The sequence below is a fragment of the Gopherus flavomarginatus genome, chromosome 1 (genome assembly GCF_025201925.1).
Source record: "Gopherus flavomarginatus isolate rGopFla2 chromosome 1, rGopFla2.mat.asm, whole genome shotgun sequence".
NCBI classification, from domain to species: Eukaryota; Metazoa; Chordata; order Testudines; family Testudinidae; genus Gopherus; species Gopherus flavomarginatus.
Window position 1 is genome coordinate 41,302,390 of NC_066617.1, and position 24,151 is coordinate 41,326,540.

The following is a 24,151-nucleotide window of genomic DNA, read 5'->3' on the forward strand; positions in this document are numbered from 1 at the left end:
GAAAAGGTCCTCGGGATACTCATGCCAGAGGTGATATGAACATGACACATTCTGGGATCTTTTTCCTAGGGAACACCTCCCGTGAAGACAGTGGGTTTGGGATGGAGGTGCAGTCCTGGACAGAAATGTCCAAGTCAGAAGAGGTATCTTCTCCTGCATCCAATAGAGGATCTCCAGGTAGTGGTACTGGGAACCATGTCCATTTTGGAGTAAAAGGTGGGGCTGGTGATCGGGTTGGTACCAGCAGTCAAGATTTTTGCTGGGATGAATTCGAGTGATAAGTTCTCTAGCAATACTAGGGAAGAGTTTCTTTCAGTACCCTTTAAGAGGGGTGATTCCAGTTCTTCTGCAGGAGGTCTTTGTGAGAGAGCAACCTGGACAGTAGTGGGGAGCCAGAGTAGTGCTCAGCAGAAGCCAGAGACTGCACCAGGGAGAGGGTGCAGCAGTACAATTCATGCACCACATAGTTATGCACCCGAAGGAGGAATATACCTGAGAGGGTGCAGAGGGATGGTCCATGCACTTTTTGTGGCTGTGAACTAAAGGAGGCAATACCAGAACCACAGAAGAAAGAGTCATAGCACCTGGAGAAGTCTCGGGGGTTAGAGGACGCAGCTTCAGTATTGATGATGATGCCTCTCAGCATGGTTTGCTAGAAGATTTCTTGGTGCAAGTATACCCACAAGTATATAGTGGGTAGTGGTGCTTTGGTACCAAAGCCAGTAGCAGTACCCATTACCAGAGCATGAGCTCTCACTATTTCCAGTCTTGAACAGTGACTTTCCCCTTCTTTTGGTCTCTCTCTGCAGGAATTTGGTTTTCCTTTTTGAATGGTTAGTTTCCAAAACTGCCCCATGGTCTGTGGAAGACACCACTATTGCCTGAGTGTGTGATGCCAGTGTACTGGAACAGATTAGGCTCCACGAGCCTCAAGGAGCTCTCAGAGCTTGCAAGATCAGTTTTTAAATGAAGTGTAGACCTCACACTTTCACAGGACAAGAGTCTCCCTGACTCATCTGGAATACCTGTTGCTGAGGGCTGAAGACCTGTGGCAGAGCTGAAAGACTTTGAAGCCTGGGGAGTTTGGCATAACCCAACCAGGGAGGCCCCAGACAATGGAATGGCCCTGGCAGCACAAGGAAAGGGGCAGCTGGAAAACACCCCCTACCCTCAAAAGCACAAAACTATGCTAAAGTAAAGTAAAAGAACAATAACGAATAGAATATTTATAAAAGGATGCTGACAACTAGCAGCAGACACTGAAGTGCTCCAGCTTGAGTTGAGGATGGGTGAGAAGGAACTGGAAGGGTAATGGGTCCCTCTTTATATACTCTTGCACTGGAACGCAAGGATGTATAGAGCGCAGGTGTAGACCTAAGTTCCCTGTAAGCTGCACAGCAGCCTATTTAGCACTATGCAGGTGCTTAGGGAACCCACCCAGGGCCAGGTGGCATCCCTCCCCTGGCCCTAACTCACCTGGTGGCCTGGACCTGCCACAAGTGGATCAGGTCCAGGTGCAGCCGGGGCAGCACGGCCGCAGCAGCACAGACCCAGGTGAGGCTAGATTGGGCCCAGGCATGGCCAGAGTGGCACAGACCCAGCCATGGCCAGACTGGGCCCAGGCGTGGCCTGGCCCCAGAGCAGCCCAGACGCAGCTGCAGGTGAGGCAACCCCAGATCTGGCCCAGATCTGCTGGGGCCGGGGCACCTATCCTGCAGCTCCACCCCAAAGATCCTGTGGTAGGGACAGGCCCCTCTCCCTCCCTCCTTCCAGCCCAGATGCTGCTGTGGGGAGAGTGCATTGGGGTGTGTCCTCTCTTCTGAAGTAGCCCCAGAGTGCCCTCCTGTGCTCCAAACCCAGAGCCCACACCCCTAACCTGAGCCTTCACACCGCTACACCCCAACCCCCTCCCCCAAGAACCCCTCAGCCTCACCCCACAAATTTTATGTGCACCAAATGTGAAGGTGATGTATCAGACATCACCTCCGTATTAGTGCACATAAAATTCATTCTGCACATGGGTGGGAAAAATTAGAGGAAACACTGGGATAGACCCTCAGACCCTGCTGATTAAAATCTCCAAAAGTGCTTGAGTGTGCACAAGTCCTATGGTGGAGCACCCAGAGTGACATGTATTAGTTTAGATGGAATATGTGGGCCAAAGATGTTATCATTTAGTCACCATCACATTATACAGTGTAAAACAAGGTCTGAGGTTTGGTACACACAGACTTCAGGCTGCTTCATACCATGGCAAATACAACATTAAACATCTTTTTAACCTTTTAGTAAAGATAAAAAAATGTTAAAACATTTGAAAGGTAAAATATTAAGTAAGGCTTGTTTTTCTTTTAACATCCCTTCTTCCCTTTCCCAGGAGAGCATTTTTAGAAGGAAAATACCCTTGTCCAAGATGCTAATAACTTTCCTTTTGGAGAAAAGAGAAAAAGATAGTTGAGGTGGGCTGGAACTGTTGTTGTTAAAGTCTGATCCCATTTCATCCAAGTGCTGTTGGGATTCAGTTACAGCTAGTAGACGCAGCAATGTTATCTGGGTCCCTCTCTATGGTCTAATCGAGAGATCTTTCAGGATTAGGATGAAGACCACCCATGCTCCCAGGAAACAATGGGGATGGCAGCCATGATGGTGAAGCTTACAGCAGTAGCCTCCATCTGTTATTTTCTCCCCAAAGTCTCAAGAACCCAAAAAGACTAGCCCATCCTGTCATTCTGTCCACGAGTTAGTGCTAATACCCAACACACCAATTTGGTTAATTAATTTCCAGATCCACATTTTCCTGTTTATCAGATATGATCTCAAAAGAGTCAGAATTATATTAGCAGGCTTTTTTGTTTGGACTAATTCAGTTTTTCTCTGGTTTTCTTGCACCTGTTCCTGTCAATATGGGTTGTTATAGGTTATTGTGATGTCTTATGAACTTACTCACTTACAGTTGAGCTCAATTAGAGTAAATTTTAGACCCAATTATCACACCAGATGACAACTCAAAGGAGAACTATGCTCTCTGAGCTCCAGCTACACCCATACCAGCACATAACAGCTCACTAAACCCTGAGATTATGGGGGAGGTAGCCCTTTCCTTAGAGGAGGTGGGAGGTGGTGATTCTTATTTTTTATCAGGGTGCTTGCCTTTACCCTCCTCACTTCTGAGTTTGGAGGAGTCCTTGGGCCTGACCTCTGAGGATGAGGAGTTAAGGAGCACAGGAGCCAGAGGGCCATTAGGTGGTGGCTCCACCCACTGTATTAGAGAGCCAGTAGACCCAAGGTCAGATTAGGGCCATATGAAAGGCCCCATCCAAGTTCTACAGTCACCTTTGAAGGACAGAATGACATCTTGCACTTTAAAGAGTGGGTCTCCCTGTGAAAGCATCAGCAGCTCTTGTGGGGAATCACTAACCAGGAAGAGCCTAGGGGCAGCCTAGGCAGGAGTTGAAGTGAGGGCACTAAGTGCCCCAAATTGTACAGGTACTAGGGGAAGCTATACCCCTGACACTATTACTAAAAGCTGTCTAAAGAGCAACTATTCACAACAGCTAGACCTAAGAGCAGGAATGCCAGAAAAGCTTGTGGACACAGGAAGTTTTGTCTCATATGACAAGTGGTAGAAAGGAACTGGACAGGAGGTCAGTGTATGCTGCCCCTCAAGCCCTCAGTTCAGAGCATAAGGAGCAGCAGGTGCAGACCAATGGACCCTGCTAGTGAAAAATTCAGCGCAGGCACATGGAATGCAGTAAATACACATAGGGACCACCACTCAAAGAAGAACCAGAAAACACAAAGTATAGGTATATGCCCCCTTAATAATTCCCCTTGGAGCTAACACTATCCACTAAAAATTATCTGCATGCACTACAGATGCATTCACTGTTAGATACAGCTGTATTGAATAGAGGGAGGGATTAGTTTGAGAAACTTGGCAGAAAAAATGGTTATTAACTTTCCATAACTGTTGTTCTTCAAGATGTGTTACTCATATCTATTCCATGTTAGGTGTGTGCATGCTTGCCACATGCACCGGTGCTGGACGTTTTCCCCTCAGTGGTATCCATAGGGGACTGGCTCCAGAGTGGCATGTGTATGCAACTGTATAATAGGCTGCCCCCTCCTTCAGTTCATTCTTGCCAGAACTTGGACAGAGGGGGAGGAAAGCAGGTCATGGAATGGACACGAGCAACACATCTCCAAGAACAGTTACAGAAGGTTGGTAACTTATTTCTTCAAGTGCTTGCCCATGTCCATTCCATTTTAGGTGACTCCTAAGCAGTATCTCTGGAGGTGGGTAGAAGCTCATGGACATATCAACTGCAATACAGCTCTGCCAAAGCCAGCGTCATCTCTGGCCTGCTGAGTGATGGCATAGTGGGTTGTGAAGGTGTGTACCAATGACCACACTGCGGCCCTGCAGATGTCCTGGATAAGGACTTGTGCTAGGAAGGCTGCTGACAATGCCTGAGCTCTAGTTGAATGGACTGTCACTATGGCTGGAGGTACGACCTGCACCAAGTCACAGCAAGAACAGATGCAGGTAGTAATCCAAGACAAAAGCCTCTGAGAAGACACTGGGAGGCCTTTCATTCTGTCGGCCACCACGACGAAGAGTTGAGTCATCTAAGGAAGGGTTTGGTACGCTCTTAAAAAAAAAAAAAAAGCCAGAGCCCGCCCGATATCCAAGGTGTGCAAGCGCTTCTCCTCGTTAGACAAGTGAAGCTTCAGGCAGAATACTAGGAGGAAAATGTCCTGGCTAACATGAAAACACACCACCACCTTCAGCAGGAAGACCAGTTGTGGACGCAACTGAACCTTGTCCTTGTAGAACACCATGTATGGGGGTTCCAATGTAAGGGCTTCAGTCTCGGAGACTCCCCTCGCTGACATGATAGCCACAAGAAAAGCAACCTTCCATGACAGATGTGAAAGAACAGGAGGCTAGAGGCTCAGAGGGAGGACCAGTGAGCCTAGAGAGCACTAGGTGAACTGTTGTTGGGCCCCTGAAGGGAACAGAACTGATAGCACTTCCTGTTCTGCCTGGTGGCGGATAGGTCCACTTGGGGAGTTCCCCACCTCTGGAAGATCATTCTGACGATCTCTGAGTGGAGGGACTACTCGTGGTGAGAAAAAAGCCACTTGCTGAGGCGATCCACTAGTGTGTTTCAGACACCAGGGAGATGTAGAGCTTCGATGTGTATAGCATGCGGTCCCATAGTCAAAGGCTTCTTGAGAGGGGGCCCAAGGATCATGCTCCTCGTCTATTCACATAGAACATGGAGGCCCTATTGCCTGTCAATACTTGTAACACCTCATCGGACAGTTGCAAAAAGAACACTTAACAAGCCAACTGGAAGACCCTGAGCTCTCTAACATTGGTGTGCAGTGCCAGCTCTTCCCGGGACCACAGCCCCTGGGTCTTTAGTGATCCAAGGTGGACTTCCAGGCCCAAGTCAGACATGTCCAACACTAGCACCATTGTGGGGTTTGGGGTCACAAAGGATATTCGTTCGGATATACTTACCAGGTTGGACCACCACTCCAGAGTAGTAAGTATTTGCAGCAGAACTGTGAGGACTCCATCCAGATGGAGCCTGACTAGGGTATAGACTGGTGCCAGCCACATCTGGAGGGACCCGAGATGAAGTTGTGCATGTTGAACTACATAAGTGCTCGCCGCCATGTGCCCTAGCAGCCTGAGGCATACCCTGGCAGTGGTGATAGGATGACTGGTGAGTTGGGTGATGAGACCTGACATTGCCTTGAATCTGGACTCTGGGAGAAAGGCCCTGGCTCAGGTAGAGTCCAGAATTGCCCCAATGAACTCTATGTACTGGGTCCAATGTGGATTTTTGTTCATTTACAACAGACCTAGTGCTTGGCACATGGCTTTCACCAACTAGATGCTGCGCTGGACTTGTGCCTGCAAACGACTCTTGATGAGCCAATCTTCTAAGTATGGGTAGATTTGAATGCCCTGGCACCTCAGGTAGGCTGTGACCACCACCATGCATTTTGTGAATACCCTTGACACCATAGGCAGGCCAAATGGAAGCACTGCAAACTGGTAGTGGGTTTGTCCTACTACAAACCAAAGGAACCTTCTGTGTCCGTGGAAAACGGAAATATGAAAATACGCATTCTTCAAGTCGAGGGTGGTGTACCTGTTTCTCTAGGGAGGGAATAATGGAGGCAAGGAGGAACTTCAACTTCTTGAGATACTTGATGCCTCATGGGTCCAATATGGGTTGCAGACAGACGCAGACAGACACACACACGTTGGCCTTCGGTATCAAAGTACTGAGAGTAAAACCCTTTCCCCCTTAGATGTATGAGGATTTCCTTTATGGCTCCTACTCACAGGAGGGCTTGCAGCTCTTCAGCGAGAAGTTGCTCATGAGAAGGGTCCCTGAAGAGGGATGGGGAAGGGTGGAGCAGAAATAAGCTGTAGGGTATACTCAACTGCCACAGTGCTGAGGATCCACCCGTCCAATGTTATAGCGGCCCAAGTGGGGAGGAAAGGAAAAAGTCTGAAAACAAGAGGGGTGCAGGATTCTGGCTGCAGACTGGGAGGTCGGCCTCGGACACATCCTCAAAGTGACCGCTTGTTTCCAGGTGGGTAGCAGGAGGAGCCCAAGTGGGAGGAAGGGGCTGATTGTTGGCCTTGACAGCTCTTACAGCCCTTGCCCTTTCCCCGCATCTGGCTGGGTGCACCCAGCCCGAGAGACCTGCTATCTCCTCAGCCTCCAAGCCAGAAGAGGAAAGTTCCTGACTTGAAGACCATTGCAGTGCCAACGCAATGTCCCTATCACTTCCACACTTACCATCCCAGCATCTGCGGCTGGGGCTCGGGGTCCCAGTGCCACCTGTTTGGGGACCAATGGCAGAGCTCGGCAGATCAGTGACGGTACAATGGCGATCGATGGCTAAAGCTCTGGGAATGGTGCTGGGGGTCCAGCGACCAAGAATGAGATGGCAGAGAATGCCACCACAACCCCTGGGATCAGTGTCATGAGTCCGGCAATCTGCGTCTCGGTGCCGAGGACCAGTTTTATGGTCCTGGTTAACTTCTTTGCCCCAAGGAACGATGCCCGTGCTCCAGTGACTGGTGCCATGATTCCAGGGACTGCTCTGTGCCGACCATTGTGCAAGTGATGCCACACTTTGGGGGACTGGTCCCGAGAACTCTGGTCAGCATGAGCAGTTTGGAAACACATCCCCAGGGATCGCTGCTTTGATGTCAACCACTGCAGTGTCAGGGAGCTATGCTGCACAGACAGAACCCGTTGCATGGGCCCCAGTGCTGACTTCCCTCTAGAGATGGCTAAGTCTTGACAAGGTGTCGATGGCAATGGCAAAGACACGATGTCTTTTGTGGCCTTGTAGTCCACCAGCATGGATGGGACCTTTGCCCCTGTGACGTTGTGGTTCTGGCGGGACCCAACTGAGAGTGCCAATTCAGGACCAATTGCTCAAACAGGGCAGTCACAGCCCAAGGCTGGGGTTTTTCCACCTCTAAGGCAAACCAAACCAGCCAGACAAAAAGGACTTCGGTTTTACCCCACTGGCTAACCACAAGTCACACAAGCAATTTCCTTAGACACACCAGTCTCCCAGTATCACCACCAGTGCCACCCGTCCTGGGATGAATGGTTATGAAAACCAACACCCCAGTAAAAGAAAAAGGTTCTCTCGATCCCAAAGGACCAAGCCCCAGACCCAGGTCAATATACACATTAGATCTTACCCACAAATCACGCTGTTGCCAATCCTTTAGAATTTAAAATCTAAAGGATTATTCATAAAGGGAAAAAGATAGAGATGAGAGCTAGAATTGGTTAAATGGAATCAATTACATACAGTAATGGCAAAGTTCTTAGTTCAGGCTTGTAGCAGTGATGGAGTAAATTACAGGTTTAAATCAAGTCCCTGGAGAACATCCCCCACTGGGATGGGTCCTCAGTCCCTTGTGTAGAGCTTCAGCTTGTAGCAAAATCCCTCCAGAGGTAAGAAGCAGGATTGAAGACAAAATGGAGATGAGGCCTCTGCCTTATATAGGCTTTTCCAAGTGTAAGAACACTCCTTTGTTCCTGCTGTGGAAAGTTACAGCAAAATGGAGTTTGCAGTCACATGGGCCAGTTTTTGCACACCCTGCTGAGTCACAGGGCGTAACTGCCTTCTCTCGATGGGACAATTGTGTAGGTGATTGTCCTTAATGGGCCATCAAGCAGGCTAAACAGAGCTGACACCAACTTGTCTGGGATCTTTCCCAGTAACACAGCACAAGCTTGAAATATAGACAGCATACAGCCAATATTCATAACTTCAATTACCAAAATGATACAGACATACAGACAGCATCATCATAACCAGTAATCTGTAACCTGATCTTAGACACCTTATATGACCCCCTTTACCTAGGATTTGGTGCCGCTACAGGACCTTGGTTGCAACCCATGTTCTATATGGTCCCAGTTTATATCAATAACGTCACAGCCCCTACTACTGGAGGGTCCCTAGGAGAGCTGAATAGCCTAGCCAGCTATGCACATGCCTGGCTGGGCTCCGGAGACATGTTGGCCCACACAGGCCTATGCCGCTCTCTGGTCTCTGTCTCTTCAGGATGGGATGTCGGGGAATGCCCTCTCCCGGTGTGCTTCCTCTGCTTCTTAGGCCATGTCTACACTTACAGTTTTGCAGTGCTGGTAGTTACAGCTGTGTTAGTACAGCTGTATAGGGCCAGCACTGCAGAGTGGCCACACTTACAGCAACCAGCGCTGCAGTGTGGCCACATTTACAGCACTTGCAGCGCTGTTGGGAGTGGTGCATTGTGGGCAGCTATCCCACAGAGCACCTCGTCCCATTTCGGCGCTGTGCCTTGTGGGAAGGGGAAGGAAGTGTGAGTGTCTTTCCACTTCCTGTTCCAACGCCCCATGGTGCTTTGCTACACATTCCGAGCAGTTTGGCAGCATTGTGATTCTACAGCGCTTTTTCTGCGATTTTTGTTATAAATGGAGCCTGAGCAGCTGACGACCTTATTGATGAATGTTGCCAGCACATCACGCATGGCAGTGGAGCTATTCCTTCAGCTGCAAAGTGACAGTGACAGTGAGGAGTCAGACGATGATATTGAATCGCCTCACTGTGAAGACAGTAAATTGCTTGTGGCAGTAACAGACGTGCTCAGCTCCGTGGACCGGCGCGTTTGGGCTCAGGAAACCAGCACTCAGTGGTGGGATCACATCGTCCTGCAATCCTGGGATGACGAACAGTGGCTGCAGAACTTTCGGATGAGAAAAGCCACTTTCATGGCACTGTGTGCTGAGCTCGCCCCTACCCTGCGGCGCAGGGACACGAGATTGAGAGCTGCCCTGCCAGTGGAGAAGCGGGTGGCTATTGCAATCTGGAAGCTGGCAACTCCAGACTGCTTCAGATCGGTGGCGAACCAGTTTGGAGTGGGAAAGTCTACAGTTGGAATGGTGCTGATGCAAGTTTGCACAGCCATTAATCGCACCCTGCTAAGAAAAACCGTGACTCTTGGGAACGTGCAGGACATTGTGGATGGCTTTGCAGAAATGGGGTTCCCTAACTGTGGAGGGGCAATAGATGGGACGCATATTCCTATTCTGTCACCACCCCACCTGGCATCAGAGTACGTTAATCACAAGGGGTATTTCTCCGTGGTTCTGCAAGCACTTGTGGATCACCGTGGGCGTTTCACTGACATTTACTCAGGATGGCCAGGAAAGGTGCACGATGCACGCATCTTTAGGAACAGTTCCCTGTTCAGGAGGCTGAGGGCCGGGACTTTTTTCCCAGACCGCAAGATCACAGTAGGGGACGTCAAAATGCCCACTGTGATCCTTGGAGACCCCGCCTACCCCTTAATGCCCTGGCTCATGAAACCATATACAGGGAAGCTTGACAGGAGCAAGGACCGGTTCAACTACAGGCTGAGCCGGTGCAGAATGACTGTGGAGCGTGCTTTTGGCCGCTTGAAAGCCCGCTGGCGCTGTCTTTATGGGAAGTTAGATTTGGTGGAAAGCAGCATCACCGCTGTTATATCCGCATGCTGTACCCTCCATAATATTTGTGAAGGGAAGGGTGAAAGATTCAGTGAGGAATAGACCTCTGAGGTTCGAAGCCTAGAGGATGAGTTTGCTCAGCCAGAGAGCAGGGCTAATAGGGAGGCCCAGGAAAGGGCTTCAAGGATTAGGGATGCTTTAAGGGAGCAACTTGATGCTGAGAGCCAACAGTAATGTTTGATGCATTTGATGTGCTTTGCTTTACCTTGGTGTATAATATTTACCACTTCCAGCAATAATATAACGTAGTGAAAAAGAAAAAAAATCTTTATTCAACATACAGTACATAACAGGCAAGGGGGTTGGGGTGGTGGACTGTACATTCACAGGTTTGAATATGTCCTATTTTGATCACTGTTCAATGTGTGCTGCACTTCAGGATTACTATGCTGCAGAATAATGGGGGTGGAGTGAACAGGGTAAGAATTATAGTTATCAGGGCTGGTAGGTGATCGTACAGGTGTTGGGGGCAGCTGGGGATAATAAGGAACTGGCTGCTGGAGAAAGTTGTTTTGTGGAAATACTGGGGAACAAGGAAGAGGGCTTTGGGAGGGCTGTGGGTTACAACAGTACATATTTGTCTGCATGGCTACAAGAGACTCTAAAGACTCAGTTTGGCGAGCCAGGAGGCTTATAATCTGCTTTGTGGTTTTTTTGGCAGACAATTCCTTTCTCCTGCTTTCTGTTTGCCTCCATTCATGTACACTCTGTCTCCATTCATACATCTTCTCTCTCCATTCCTGTGTCTTCCTACTTTCTCTGTTGTAGTGGCTCATAACAGATTTGATCAATTCCTCTTGATTTTCTAGGATTCCGTCTCAAGTTCTGCAACCTACGTGAGGCCGGTGATCCGGCTGCAGTAGTCAAGGTCACTAGAAAAAAGAGAGATAGAACCATGTAATACACAGAGGCTACATTGTTTATCATCACACATTGAAGGACTTTTTAGACTTTTGGTAGCATCCTTCTCACATACCTCACATAACACAGAGAGGGCAGGGAAGCTAAGTCATGGCGAGCAATGGGTTGAGTGGTTTTGCCCCGATTTCCCCTTGGGAGTGGGAATTGACCAATGGGTCACTGGGGTTTATCAGCAATGGGTACAGGAGGTAGCTGGTGTCCTGAAGAGGGGACAGTAGTGAACAGGAAGGTGGTGAGCTGCTTGGGGGGGGGTTGTTCTTTGGTCCGTGTTCACGCCGTCCTGCTGGTGGGGGGAGGGGAAAGCACCGCGGTGCTGGATGCCTGCTTGGAGGTGGGGTGGGGAAAACCGGAGCGCACCGCGGGGCTGGATGCCTGCTTGGAGGGGGGTGCATAACACCGGAGCACACCGCGTGGATGCTTACGTGCTGGGAGGGGGGGGGTTAACAACAGAGCGCCATGGGCTGGGGAAACGCGAACCTGGCACCCTGCACTCAAGTATCCCTAAACTCTCAACAGGGTTTCCTACTGCCAGACATATCACTGCTGCGTGTTACCTGGGAAGAGAGGGAGGGTCTTCTACAGGAATATGGATACCGCCCTGGCCCCTATGCAGCTTGCCTGTGTGCAGCCATGGTCCCCCCAACCCTCGCTGCACAGTGGATCGGACGAGTTAGCCTGACCGGGACAGGGACCACGGAGGCTCTCCTGATCAACTTGAGAAAGCAAATTGCAAACGCTCTTGCTGCAACTTTTCAAGAGATTACCGAGGCAGATTACAGAGACGTGATAGAGCAAATCAATGGGCTATTTCACGTTTAGGCATGCATGCAGGCAGCCATAACCAAAACCCTCCTCTCCCAAAACATAAAAATCTACTTACCCCGAGCACGATCCTCAGTTTCTTCCTCACCATCAACTTCCAGCTGCTGCGACTGGCTAGCCTCCTCCTGGCTTGAGAAGAGCTCCTGGCTGCATGTGTACTGGGACTCCGGGGTGTCTCCCTCCACGCTAGTAGCCTCACTGTCACCGTCCTCTACAACCTCCCCCACTTCTCCCTGCTCTGAACTCTCCATCGTGCTCCTAGGATTGGCAGTGGGTTCACACCCAAGTATGGCATCCAGCTCCTGGTAAAAATGGCAGGTCGTGGGGGCAGCTCCTGAGCGGCGATTTCCCTCATGAGCTTTGCAGTAAGCACTCCTCAGCTCTTTAATTTTGACCCTGCACTGCAACGCGTCCCGTTCATGGCCCCTTCTCATCAAGGACTGTGATATCTGCCCATAGGTATCATAATTTCTCCTTCTGGAGCGCAGCTGTGCTTGCACAGCCTCCTCTCCCCAAACACTTATGAGGTCCTGCAGCTCTGCATTGGTCCATGTTGGGGTTGGTTTGGTGCGTGGAGGCATGGTCGCTGAGTGATTGATTGATTAATTGCACTCCACACCTGGCTGAGCAAACAGAAAGGGGATTTTTAAAATTCCCGGGGCATTTAAAGGAGGGGTCAGGTGAGCCCAGGGCAGTGGAGTTTGCATGATTACCAGAGAGGCTTCTAAGGTATGCTGGGATACCTGCTTATGCCACGGAGGTCAATAAAAACGCTGGTGGGTGTCTACACTTGCTGACCAGTGCTGGATCCTCTACACCCGAGGCTCGACCGGGTGTACAGCCAGTGCTGCAACCAGGGAGTTGCAGCGCTGGCCGTGCTGTGCAAGTGTGTACACCACCTAAGTTGCAGTGCTGTAACCCCCTCACCAGCGCTGCAACTCTGTAGTGTAGACAAAGCCTTAGCAAGTACCAGGGACCGGTGTCGGGAGGCCAGTGCCAGCGGTGCACTTCGTACCGATGCCACTGTATTCAGTGCAGAGTCTGATCTCGGCAGCTCAGACACCGGCACAAGGGTTGATTCTATGAGGAGCGCTCCAAGTCTTATGTCTCACTCCTTTTTAGTTCTTGTCTTGAAGCTCTTGCAGATACGACTAACATGGGTTTACCCCAAACATTTTAAGCAGCTTTGATGAGGGTTGCTGATTGGCATAGGCTTTTTGCCGCTATCACAAGTCTTGAAGCCCGGGGACCGGGGCACGCCCCATTCCTGAGCTAAGTCCCTTAGGGGACTATCTAACTTATCTACAGCACTATTAACTAACTATTAAGAGAACAAAAAGAACTACTTATCTAATGAACTATTTATACAATGAATGATAGGAAGAACCAATGAATAATACGAAGAGTACTTGCTGAAGCAAGGAGATGTTCCAGCACCGTCACTGGCAGTAAGAAGAAACAGAGGGGGAAGCCGGTGGAGCCCAATACTATCGGCACATATGTGCGCCACTCCAGAGGGCACCAGAGGAAAAAACTTCCAGCACTGGTGCATGTGGCAAACACATACACCTAACATGGAATGGACATGAGCAACGTATCTCAAAGAAGAACTATGATTGTGATATGAGGCAATCTGCTTTATACTCTGTCTTCCAGTGTCCATATGCCGTATTCCCTGAGTATTCTTCACTACTTCCAAAGGCAGAATGTGTGTGTGTGCATGCATGTGCACATGTGCCATAACTATTTACTTCCTGGTTTTCAGAGGTTACAGTGTCACTGAACTCATTATTTTGGAAGGGCGTGAAATACCACAAGCCAACCCTAACTGTGTTAAGTATTTTGTCAGTAAAAATCAGTCTGGTTTTTTTAAACAGAAAAATGTTTTTGTTGAGTCATAGCCACAGCTACCTTGACCATTATGTAGGTTGGCAGTAGAGACATTACTGTGGCAAAGCATTAGCACATATCTAGACAGCTTAACTTTTTAGAATAACATTTTCACTATTACTTCCCCTAAGGGCTGGTAGGTATTCTAAAATAGCTAGGATAAATGTTGAGTGACAGACCATTTGGGGCACAATCAGAGACAGTTTGATTCCCAAGTCTACACAAAGCCATTGGTAGAATGTCAACCTTAAGAAACGCTGGATCTCAAACGCCTTGTTCAAATAATTCCAACTTTGGATCACTAACTCTACCCACCATCCTCATGAAGCATACCAAATTTCAAGGCAATTCAAGTAAACATTGGGGCTTTTAGAGCACTCAGAGTCAACCTTTAAACAGAAAGGGCTTCCCCGCCTTAACTAAAGCAGAGCTGCTGCTTTGCTGTAACGTACTGTACCATCTGTACCAGACCTTGTTATTTGTAACCATGTTATCCACTTCCAAATTATGCCACTATCTTAATTGTGACAATGGTAACTGGATAGGTTGTTTACTTAGGCTGTGAACTTCCTTTCATATAGCTGAATCATGTCTATCACTAATAAGATGAAGGCTCATTCAAAGTGGGATGGATCTTTTAAGAATGAAGGCTCAGTTACATACGCTAGACATCCTAATCTCAATTAAAATCTAACTTCTCCTTGTAAGACTAAATAAGCTTAGCTTACACATTATCTGCGGATGTAAACTCTACAATAACATCTACAGCATTTTTATCTTTTGCTGGGTATTGTTTGGAAGTGAAAATTTATCTACAATAATTCATATGTCTAAGTTAATCAGCTGGGCTAATTTTGATTGCATAATAAACTTAGTAACATAAGATGCACTTCAAACATAGACCTGTTGCATCCGACTGTTCCTATGCTGGTGTATTAGCAGTCAAGAAGGGTGTGGATGTTGTAGGTTAATTGTTTGTCAGAAATGAGTGGATGAATCCTAAGGCTCTCTTCCTACTCTGTTTATGTTTACAATATGCATATACTCTCTGAATGATTTGAAGATAGACAGTATAGATTATGCTTTTTATAGCCACAGTACGAACAATCTTCCAGTGAGGTTGCTGATCACATGAAAACAGTTCCAAAGGAGGTGGGAGGATTGATTGTGACAGTTTAACTAAAATGACTAAAGGGATGGATGTCTGACTCTTTGAAGAACGTAATTTAGGATGGAATTCTGAAAGCACAACAAGGATCAGTGAGAAAATTAGGAAAGAAAATCTAAGCTGAGCAGGAAAAGCTTCATCACTTCAGAAGGGAGGCTATTCTTGAGAGGAAGAAGCCCCATCATTTGCAATAGAACATGAGTTTGGAGAAGTCTGTAGGAACAAGCCTCTATTAGCAGAGATGGGCTGGATTATTTATTAGGTCTTTGCCATTCTGAACATATTTTTCTCTCCCATCTCTACTGTGAAAAGAGAAGGTGAGAAAAATATGTTCAGAATGGCAATTTGCAACACATTCATTTAAATGTTTCTGGAGATTTACAGCAGGTTGTATGTGTGTATCTGGGGAGAGAGAGAGAGAGAGAACACATGCATATACTCGTATAAACCAGATCAGATGCCATCCCTATTTAATTTTAACTCAGCATGTTGGCCCTAGGGGTAATGCACTGCACTAGATATTTGTCACTGTCAATAGTCACATCTCCCATCTTGGATCAAAAACTACTGCCTCCACTCCGTGTACAAATATAAAGTGGCAGCATTCTTCTTCAGTCAAGCATTTGAAGAGATGTGATCTTAACCCATTTATTGTTTATGCACAATATGATCTGAGTCTGGTTTTAGTGAGCTATTCAAAAACAGTGGGTCACTTCATTTGTTTCATCTTCATGTTTAAATGTAATTTTGACAACACTATCAAAAGCAAAAAGTTTATTTTCAAGACAATAAGTGTTGAGTTTGTAAATAAGATAACATAGCATAATTTATAATACTTCCACTAACAAACTCCATTTTTCCTACTGGTGATCTATACAGTATTATCATGTGAAAAATGTGCAAAATCTCCCTGGAAAAGGTGAATTTATGTCAACAAGATACTTTACAGCCACCGCTACAATGTTTAAGTGGCTGGGTTGTGGTAAGGCACTAGATTACTGAACTGAGGTAAATTTGTATAGATCTGTGTTATGCAAGCCTTCTCTACATACACAGTTGAGACCAATAAAGTGTCAAGGATGTAGTGAGAAATTTATCGATGCACATACCCACAACCTAGAAATACGAACAGTCTCAGTGCTTCTGGTGTCTTTATTGCCCTAGCTTTTGAAAGTGAGGTAAATTCTTTCCCTTCTAACTAAAGAGAGTAATATTTGTATAAGGTTGGATAGTTTATATTAAAACATTAGCCACAAGGCATTTAAGGCTGTTAGTTCTTTGAGAGGAGTAAGAAATTTATTTCTCCAAAGTCTATCCTTTGCAAATAGACTAGTCATGGAAGCATCCTTTTAACAAGGAAAAAAATGTAAAAGTCATTCTTGTTTTATAGAGAAAATTATGCCTGCATTGGACTATTAGTAAGTCACAGTGTAAAGTAATACTATTCAGTATTTCCACTATTTCCATTGAGGACTTTGATAAAAACTGAATTTGTATACATGTCCCACTGTCAATTCAGTTTAAAGAGCTATGTACTTATAAATTAATCAAAATGACAGGTTTGGGACTCTGATTTAACTGGTGTTTTACAGTATTAGTACTAGAACCACATCTGTCCCTCTTTAGGTGCTAGTATAAATTAGACAAATACGAACAAAATAGGAAATCCACTTTGTGGAATTTAGCAAATTGGTACTGTTAAAGGCTATTTACTAATAGCATTCAGTCATCTAGTAAAAAGAAAGTGTTAGCTACAGACAGTCTTCCATGCCTTATGAAAAAAAAATATTGCATTTACAACTTTGTAATAAGGGCAACATTGTAACTTATCCATTTGTCCTTGTTGCTATGTTGATATATGGGTCTTTGCATGTGCTTCTTGGACCTCCTTGACCATCAAAATTCTGGTCAACATCTGCTCCATCACATCCACTTTCACAGGCTGAGCAGAGTACCAGATAGGACTGTTTGGTGCCACGACTGGTTCAGGGACCAGATAGAAGGCATCACTTGGCCCTTTGACACCCTGGGGGCTATAAGGAAAGTTTAAATTATACCATGCAACACACTACTTAGTTATACTCCTTTTAATAGCAAAATTAGAACTGACTGACTTCTTTATTATGTAATAAGATATTTGCTCCCACACATAAAAAGTTGCTAGCTTTAGGCATTCCTCTTTGACTTACCAGTGATACACTCTTGCCAAACTCAGACTGGAATAGGTGTTTGTTGTGGTCTGAAGCCCAAGTATTAAATGAGGGAAGTCAATCATTACAGAAGGGAAAAAATCTTTCCCTGTGAACTGCTAAAGGTGTTATAGCTAGTATGATGAAACAACGTTGAAAGCCATCAAATGTTTAAAACTAGTTTAGAAAATAAGTCCTTAGAGCCTTACCATTTAAAGCAATAGAAGTCATACAGTTTTATGGGGCACTGCAAAGGGTTGTCTGGGTTTTCAGGTTGTTCCACATAAGTCTCATCTGCAAATCAAAAAAGAGGCAAATAGTGTGTAGTGAGTTCACAACACAGCATTTAGTTTCAATGAAGTATTTTTATAGATGAAAGTTTTTGATCAATAATAGTATTTTAAACAGTCTTATTTCAGTGTGGCGCCTTTAAATAAAGTGTTTTTATAGCAGCTGAATATTTCAACAACAGGCACGCCATTATTGTAGTATGCAGAAACTTATTGCTCTTGCCAGAGTCTGACCTAGTCTGTGGCTAAATGACTGACAGCTTAGGAAAATAAAGCCAGTCTAGCATGTTGTACTAACAGATAAATGTTACCCATACTGATCATCAGTATGCACAATTGTATCATAGGAAACAGAGGGTGAAGCTCATGCAACAGTAAAGTACACCCTGCAGACAGTGGCAGCTAAAAACATGTAGCTATAAAAACGTATACTGTGAGTTGTATGGCTGACCTAAAACATAAGGATTTAACCTAATCAAAACCAACTGTTCATGTAAAAAGTTATTTACCAGTGATGAGTTTTCTGAACGTATGAGGTGAAATCCTGACCCCAGTGAAGTCAATGACAAAAGTCCTATTGATTTCAATGAGGCAGGATTTCATTCATTGTGTCTGCAGAACCCCATCACAGGTGTTGCAGATCCAGTCTGAAGCAGTCTGACTTTATGGGCATATGTGCACCTCTCTGAAAACCCACTAAAACAACCAATGACTGTATGAGCGATTGCTTCCTAATTTACTTGATTTTGCAAAGCCTTTTCAAAAATTACATGTGCTTTTAAGGCTATGAATCATTTTAAAATGCTTTGCACAAAAAAAATAAAATAAAAAAAGCATGTATGAGAGAGGAATTTTCCCTTGCAATCAGCTCAAGGGCTCCAGGAGCTGGATCACTAGGATTGATGCCATTTCACTAGCCTAGTGAATGCCTCGGCATCATGGAAGGGACTGATTTGTAAACAGGTAAAAATTCTGTTGCACGTCTTGGTGGTAGTGTTTAGCTCCCACTGGATAAGTAGAGAAAGTGTCATTCCCCAAAGTGGCAGAAAGAGAAAGGAGATGAGGGGGATAAAGAGAAAAGGCAATACTGACAACTTTTCTAAGGACTCCAAATCCTCCATTCTTTTAAGTAAATCCTATACAATTTCCTTGGATGAAATCCTATTTATTTGTAAACTGTTTTGTTTTTTAATTAAAGTTGCTTTAGACCCTCTGGAAACCAAGTCATGGCCTCCACTCAGCACTTTAGGAATAGCTGCAACCCTACTACTCAAACTCATTTTCATTAAGAAGTCAAAGTGCTTAAACTTAAGTGGCTAGCATTCTTTACTGTAGTAGATGGGATGCATACTGGTTTATATTAAAGTAGCACTGAGAGGCCTCAATCAGCGTTGCAGCCCCAGACAAACAAAAAAAATATGGGTCCCTGCCTAAACTTAAGACAAGCTGTAACAAGTGACCATCAAACAACCTGAAAGAAATGCCAATTAGATCACATGGTAACATAGGGAAGCTGTGCAAGTTATTCCCACAAAGCATATAATAGGATGCCTCAAACTTTTGCAGCATAAAGAAAGTGTTATGGAATGCCATGCTGTTCAATACTTGCAGAAAGTGACCCAAAAGAATAAAATACACATCCAGCCTTTCTGAAGACCAACTCTATTCAGAAAAGTTATAGCAATCACTGTTTAATGCTCTTGTAGAGTCTGAATGTACCCTCTCATTCTATAATTTAGGAATCACCTCAAGAGTTCATCTGTACATGCACAGTCCTCTCAGGGGTGGGGGCAGGGATTTCATTTGCGCACATGTCTGATGCTATTTCTTTAAGCAGCCTATGCCTTATGGCTGCAGAGAAGATACTCAACCATTATGTATCTATGTACGTACGGTAGACCTGTAGTAACTGGAGAATGAAGCCAATCACTTGACAGTTCAGAGCACAGAATGAGCTGTAGTTTGTTAAACTTTCAGATAGGCTAGTTCCATGACCCCCAACCATTTTGGAAAATGGCTAGGACAACAGTCTGCCAGTATGCTAGAGACAAAAATCCCCTCCCCTACAGAATGTCAATGTGAACTCCACACACAGGTTGATGACAGGTTATGGTTTTAAGGAAAGAAAAACTCTGAAGAGAGCAGATATGCTCCACCAAGGCAGAGGTGTGTGCGCATTTGTAAATTAGGAGGGGTTCAGGGAGCAAGGAATTGGCCCAAGCATTTTGAGCGTAACTGATCTAAAATATACATAGCATAATGTCCCCTGTGAAACAAATCCTATGTCTGGGTTTCTAAAAGAACCAGATGTAGAAAAGATGCAAAAAGACAGACAAACATGCAAGGAGAGAAGAGAAAGGAAATAGGGAGACAGCTTTAATAAAAGTTAGAAAAAAATCGCCAAAAACATGAAAGTTGGAATTTTTAAGAATGCCCTGTACTTAGTGCTGCCTACCTTTACTCTAATTGCTTTCAGGGAGTGCAGAGTTAGGCCAATGCTGAGGGCATTTGAGGGTCCCAACTAAGATGTGCATCACTAAGGGTGGGGAATACAATCTAAAGCTCCAGGCCCGAGACTGACTCTACACAGGCAAACCCCTGCTTCCCTAAACAACCCCACTGACTTAAATGGGGCTTTGTACTGTAGGAGGGGTTCACCTACACAGTCCTCTCTGCTGGAACAGAGTCTAAGCATATATGCACCCTAACAGCAGTGCTCAGATTCCAAAGAAATTGCCAAGAAGGCTTTTTTGTCATGTCCTTCACAACCTTAGTAACAAACAATGGCACAGAAGCATTTTAAAAGCAGCAAAGAATCCTGTAGCACCGTATAGACTAACAAACATTTTGGAGCATGAGCTTTCATGGGTGAATACCCACTTCGTCAGATGCATGTAGTGGAAATTTCCAGGGGCAGGTGTATATATATATATATATGCAAGCAAGCTAGAGATAACGAGGTTAGTTCAATCAGGGAGGATGAGGCCCTGTTCTAGCAGTTGAGGTGCGAAAGCCAGGGGAGGAGAAACTGGTTTTGTAGTTGGCAAGCCATTCACAGTCTTTGTTTAATCCTGAGCTGATGGTGTCAAATTTGCAGATGAACTGAAGCTCAGCAGTTTCCCTTTGAAGTCTGGTCCTGAAGTTTTTTTGCTGCAGGATGGCCACCTTAAGATCTGCTATAGTGTGGCCAGGGAGGTTGAAGTGTGCTCCTACAGGTTTTTGTATATTGGCATTCCTAATATCTGATTTGTGTCCATTTATCCTTTTCGTAAAGACTGTCCAGTTTGGCCGATGTACATAGCAGGGGGGCATTGCTGGCATATGATGGCATATATTACATTGGTGGACGTGCAGGTGAATGAACCGGTGATGGTGTGGCTGATCTGGTTAGGGCCTGTGATGGTGTCGCTGGTGTAGATATGTGGGCAGAGTTGGCATCGAGGTTTGTTGCATGGATTGGTTCCTGAGCTAGAGTTACTATGGTGCGGTGTGCAGTTACCACCGAAACGACAATACCCACATGAGGAAATAAGGAAACAGATCAACAGAGCCAGACGTGTACCCAGAAGCCTCCTACTGTAAGACAAACCCAAGAAAGAAACCAACAGGACTCCACTGGCCATCACATACAGTCCCCAGCTAAAACCCCTCCAACGCATCATCAGGGATCTACAACCCATCCTGGACAATGATCCCACACTTTCACAGGCCTTGGGTGGCAGGCCAGTCCTCGCCTACAGACAACCTGAAGCATATTCTCACCAGTAACTGCACACCGCACCATAGTAACTCTAGCTCAGGAACCAATCCATACAACAAACCTTGATGCCAACTCTGCCCACATATCTACACCAGCGACACCATCACAGGCCCTAACCAGATCAGCCACCTGCACGTCCACCAATGTAATATACGCCATCATATGCCAGCAATGCCCCTCTGCTATGTACATCGGCCAAACTGGACAGTCTCTGTGGAAAAGGATAAATGGACACAAATCAGATATTAGGAATGGCAATATACAAAAACCTGTAGGAGAGCACTTCAACCTCCCTGGCCACACTATAGCAGATCTTAAGGTGGCCGTCCTGCAGCAAAAAAACTTCAGGACCAGACTTCAAAGAGAAACTGCTGAGCTTCAGTTCATCTGCAAATTTGACACCATCAGCTCAGGATTAAACAAAGACTGTGAATGGCTTGCCAACTACAAAACCAGTTTCTCCTCCCTTGGCTTTCGCACCTCAACTGCTAGAACAGGGCCTCATCCTCCCTGATTGAACTAACCTCGCTATCTCTAGCTTGCTTGCATATATATACCTGCCCCTGGAAATTTCCACTACATGCATCTGATGAAGTGGGTATTCACCCACGAAAGATCATGCTCCAAAACGTCTGTTAGTCTATAAGGTGCTACAGGATTCTTTGCTGCTTTTACAGATCCAGACTAACACGGCTACCCCTCTAATACTTGACAATCATTTTAAAGGGTATTATCCTAGTCTAATGAGTTCAAACCTTTTCGTCCTCCAAGAATCTGTCCAGAAAGCCTCAGGAATCGTACAACAGAACATTTGTCCTTTCCGATGCCTGTATTTTTCCTGGTCTGCTTCAGTATTTTGGAAAAGGCGAGCTGCGCATGCTGCTCCACAGTTTTCAATATGAAATACCTACTCATATACAAGAGAAAAACAATTATAACTCGGTTTTGGAGAGAAAGAGTTGGCAGACTGGGCAGGAAGTATTTAAGTTGTTTTTTTTTAAGTGAGAAGAAGTATTTGTTAGAAGGCTTTCCAGATTCTCGATAAAAAGTATAGCTTTGGACTGTGGACCAAATTCTGACCTGTTATACTTGTGTAAACCCAGAATAATTTGATTCAATAGTACGATTTTATGGCACAGCATGAATTCAGAATATAATCCTACCTGTTCAAAGTCACATTCTGACTTCAACTAATTATATGAACTCATCTAGACCCCACCTCAAATTTCAGAAAGGTCCCTTCTGCATTGTGCCAAAACCAGAAGTGAGGACAGAGAGATAAAACATTCCTTAAGACCTCACTATACTATACAGGCGTTTCCTTTTGGAAGTTAATCTATGGACTGGATCCTGGAAGTAACTTTACTCACATGAGTAGTACTAGAAAAGCGAGTATTTGCGGGATCCAATACTATATTAGAAATCATCATTTAATCATGCAAAGACTTATGCACATGCTTAATTTTACACATTGTGAGTAGTCTCGCTGAAGTTTCTGCTGGATTTGACTTGAGATCTTACTCCGCTTGTATTATACTCCTAATTTGGTTACCAAGGAGTCTTAAACAACATTATAAAGAATCTTTAATAGCAATCAATCAGCTCTGCCTTCCACCACCATAAATAAAAGGAACATAAAACAACATGAAAGAGAAACAGGAAGATAGACTAAAAATAATTTTAACAACCCAAAATCAGATTCTCCATCTGAGAGCTATTTATAACAGCGTAGTAAATAGAATAATCTTTCAAAATAAACCCATTCTGAATGCTTCTAACTTTTTTTGTTTGGGGAAGGTTAAAATACTGGTACATTTTTGGGTAGTTAAAGGCACTTAGTGTACGTCTACATAGGGATACAACACTTACAGCTGGACCACATCAGCTGAATTGGGCTCCAGGGCTGAAAATATCACAGTGTAGATGTTGGGGCTTGAGCTAGAGCCTGAGCTCTGGGACCCTGCGAAGAGGATGGTCTGAAGACTCGAGGTCCAGCCTGAGACTGAACATCCACACAGTGATTTTTAGCTCCGCAGCCTGAGTCCATGAGCCCGAGTCAACTGACCTAGGCTAACCAGGTCTTTAATCCCTGTGCAGACATACCCTCCAGCTCTTATTCAACAAAGCATTTAAGTATGGGCTTGAAGATAAGCACATGGTTAAAACCATAATCCAAAGCCAACAGAACTCAAGGGGAGTCTTTCCATTTACTTCATTGGACTTTGCATCGGTACTTGAGTGCTTTGAAGGACTGGGGCCTTAATTTTTAGCTTAATGACAGATCAAAGGTGCGTAGAAATGCACATCCTATTGTGATGTTATTGAATTGCAATCTGTTTAAAATCATTACACACCGAAATTCATTTCGACTATAAAAAGAGTAATGCTGTCTTTTATAAGATTGCAAATTAAAAGTTTTTTTTTTTATATAAAAGTTTCTAGTTTTGGCAAAACATTTAAGTCTCTTTACCCCCTAATATTTGGACACATCTTGTAATTAATGTTAATATTGCTTTGTGGTTTTGTTGATTCTAGTGCAGAAAGAAAAACTATTTAAAAACTAGGAATGGTATTTCTTTGTTAACTGCAGCAACAGAGGAAAAATACAAAAACTTGCCTTGCACAGAACAGTGATGATTTTTTTATTAAAAAGTAAACACATTACTAAATATTTTAAAAGAGATGATATTATTTACCAGATAATTGTAAAAGAAAGTCAAATTCAGACCAAATATGATTTGAAACAGTTACTTTAAAACTTTAGCAAATGTTTATCTTAATGTTTTTGTCAATGCACATCCTCAGAAGAGTCAAAGATCATCTTGTAATATAATTGAGCACAAATAGCGTGTGTCAGGAAGAATCATTGACTTATGTCTATGTTACAAATAATTTCAGAATATTTAATTTTATAAAGAGAAAATATTTTTATACAAAGGAAGAATAAGTCAACAAGTATTATAGGATTTCTTGATTCCAACCAGTTTTTAGAAAGTTAAATTCCAATTTGAGGTGAACAA

At 44.9% G+C, this 24,151-nt stretch overlaps 2 protein-coding genes across 2 annotated transcripts in view; both read right to left on the minus strand.

Moving 5' to 3' along the window:
• Positions 1 to 10,363: 10,363 nt before the first annotated feature.
• LOC127042882 (zinc finger and SCAN domain-containing protein 20-like) lies at positions 10,364 to 12,722 on the minus strand. Its single transcript, XM_050936385.1, has 2 exons — positions 11,893 to 12,722; positions 10,364 to 10,963 (listed from the first exon to the last, which is right to left on the minus strand). Exons 1-2 carry the CDS (start codon positions 12,413 to 12,415, stop codon positions 10,842 to 10,844), a joined length of 645 nt encoding a protein of 214 aa, XP_050792342.1. The 5' UTR covers positions 12,416 to 12,722; the 3' UTR covers positions 10,364 to 10,841.
• Positions 12,723 to 15,788: 3,066 nt separating this feature from the next.
• The window catches only part of LOC127042806 (transcriptional regulator QRICH1-like), a 33,275-nt gene continuing 24,912 nt past the window's right edge, over positions 15,789 to 24,151 (minus strand). Inside the window, exons 7-9 of the mRNA XM_050936207.1 lie at positions 21,887 to 22,038; positions 17,291 to 17,375; positions 15,789 to 16,925 (exon numbers count right to left, since the gene is read on the minus strand). Of these exons, the coding sequence (XP_050792164.1) occupies positions 16,739 to 16,925; positions 17,291 to 17,375; positions 21,887 to 22,038 (424 nt within the window). The 3' untranslated portion in view covers positions 15,789 to 16,738. The remainder of the gene's footprint in view (positions 16,926 to 17,290; positions 17,376 to 21,886; positions 22,039 to 24,151) is intronic.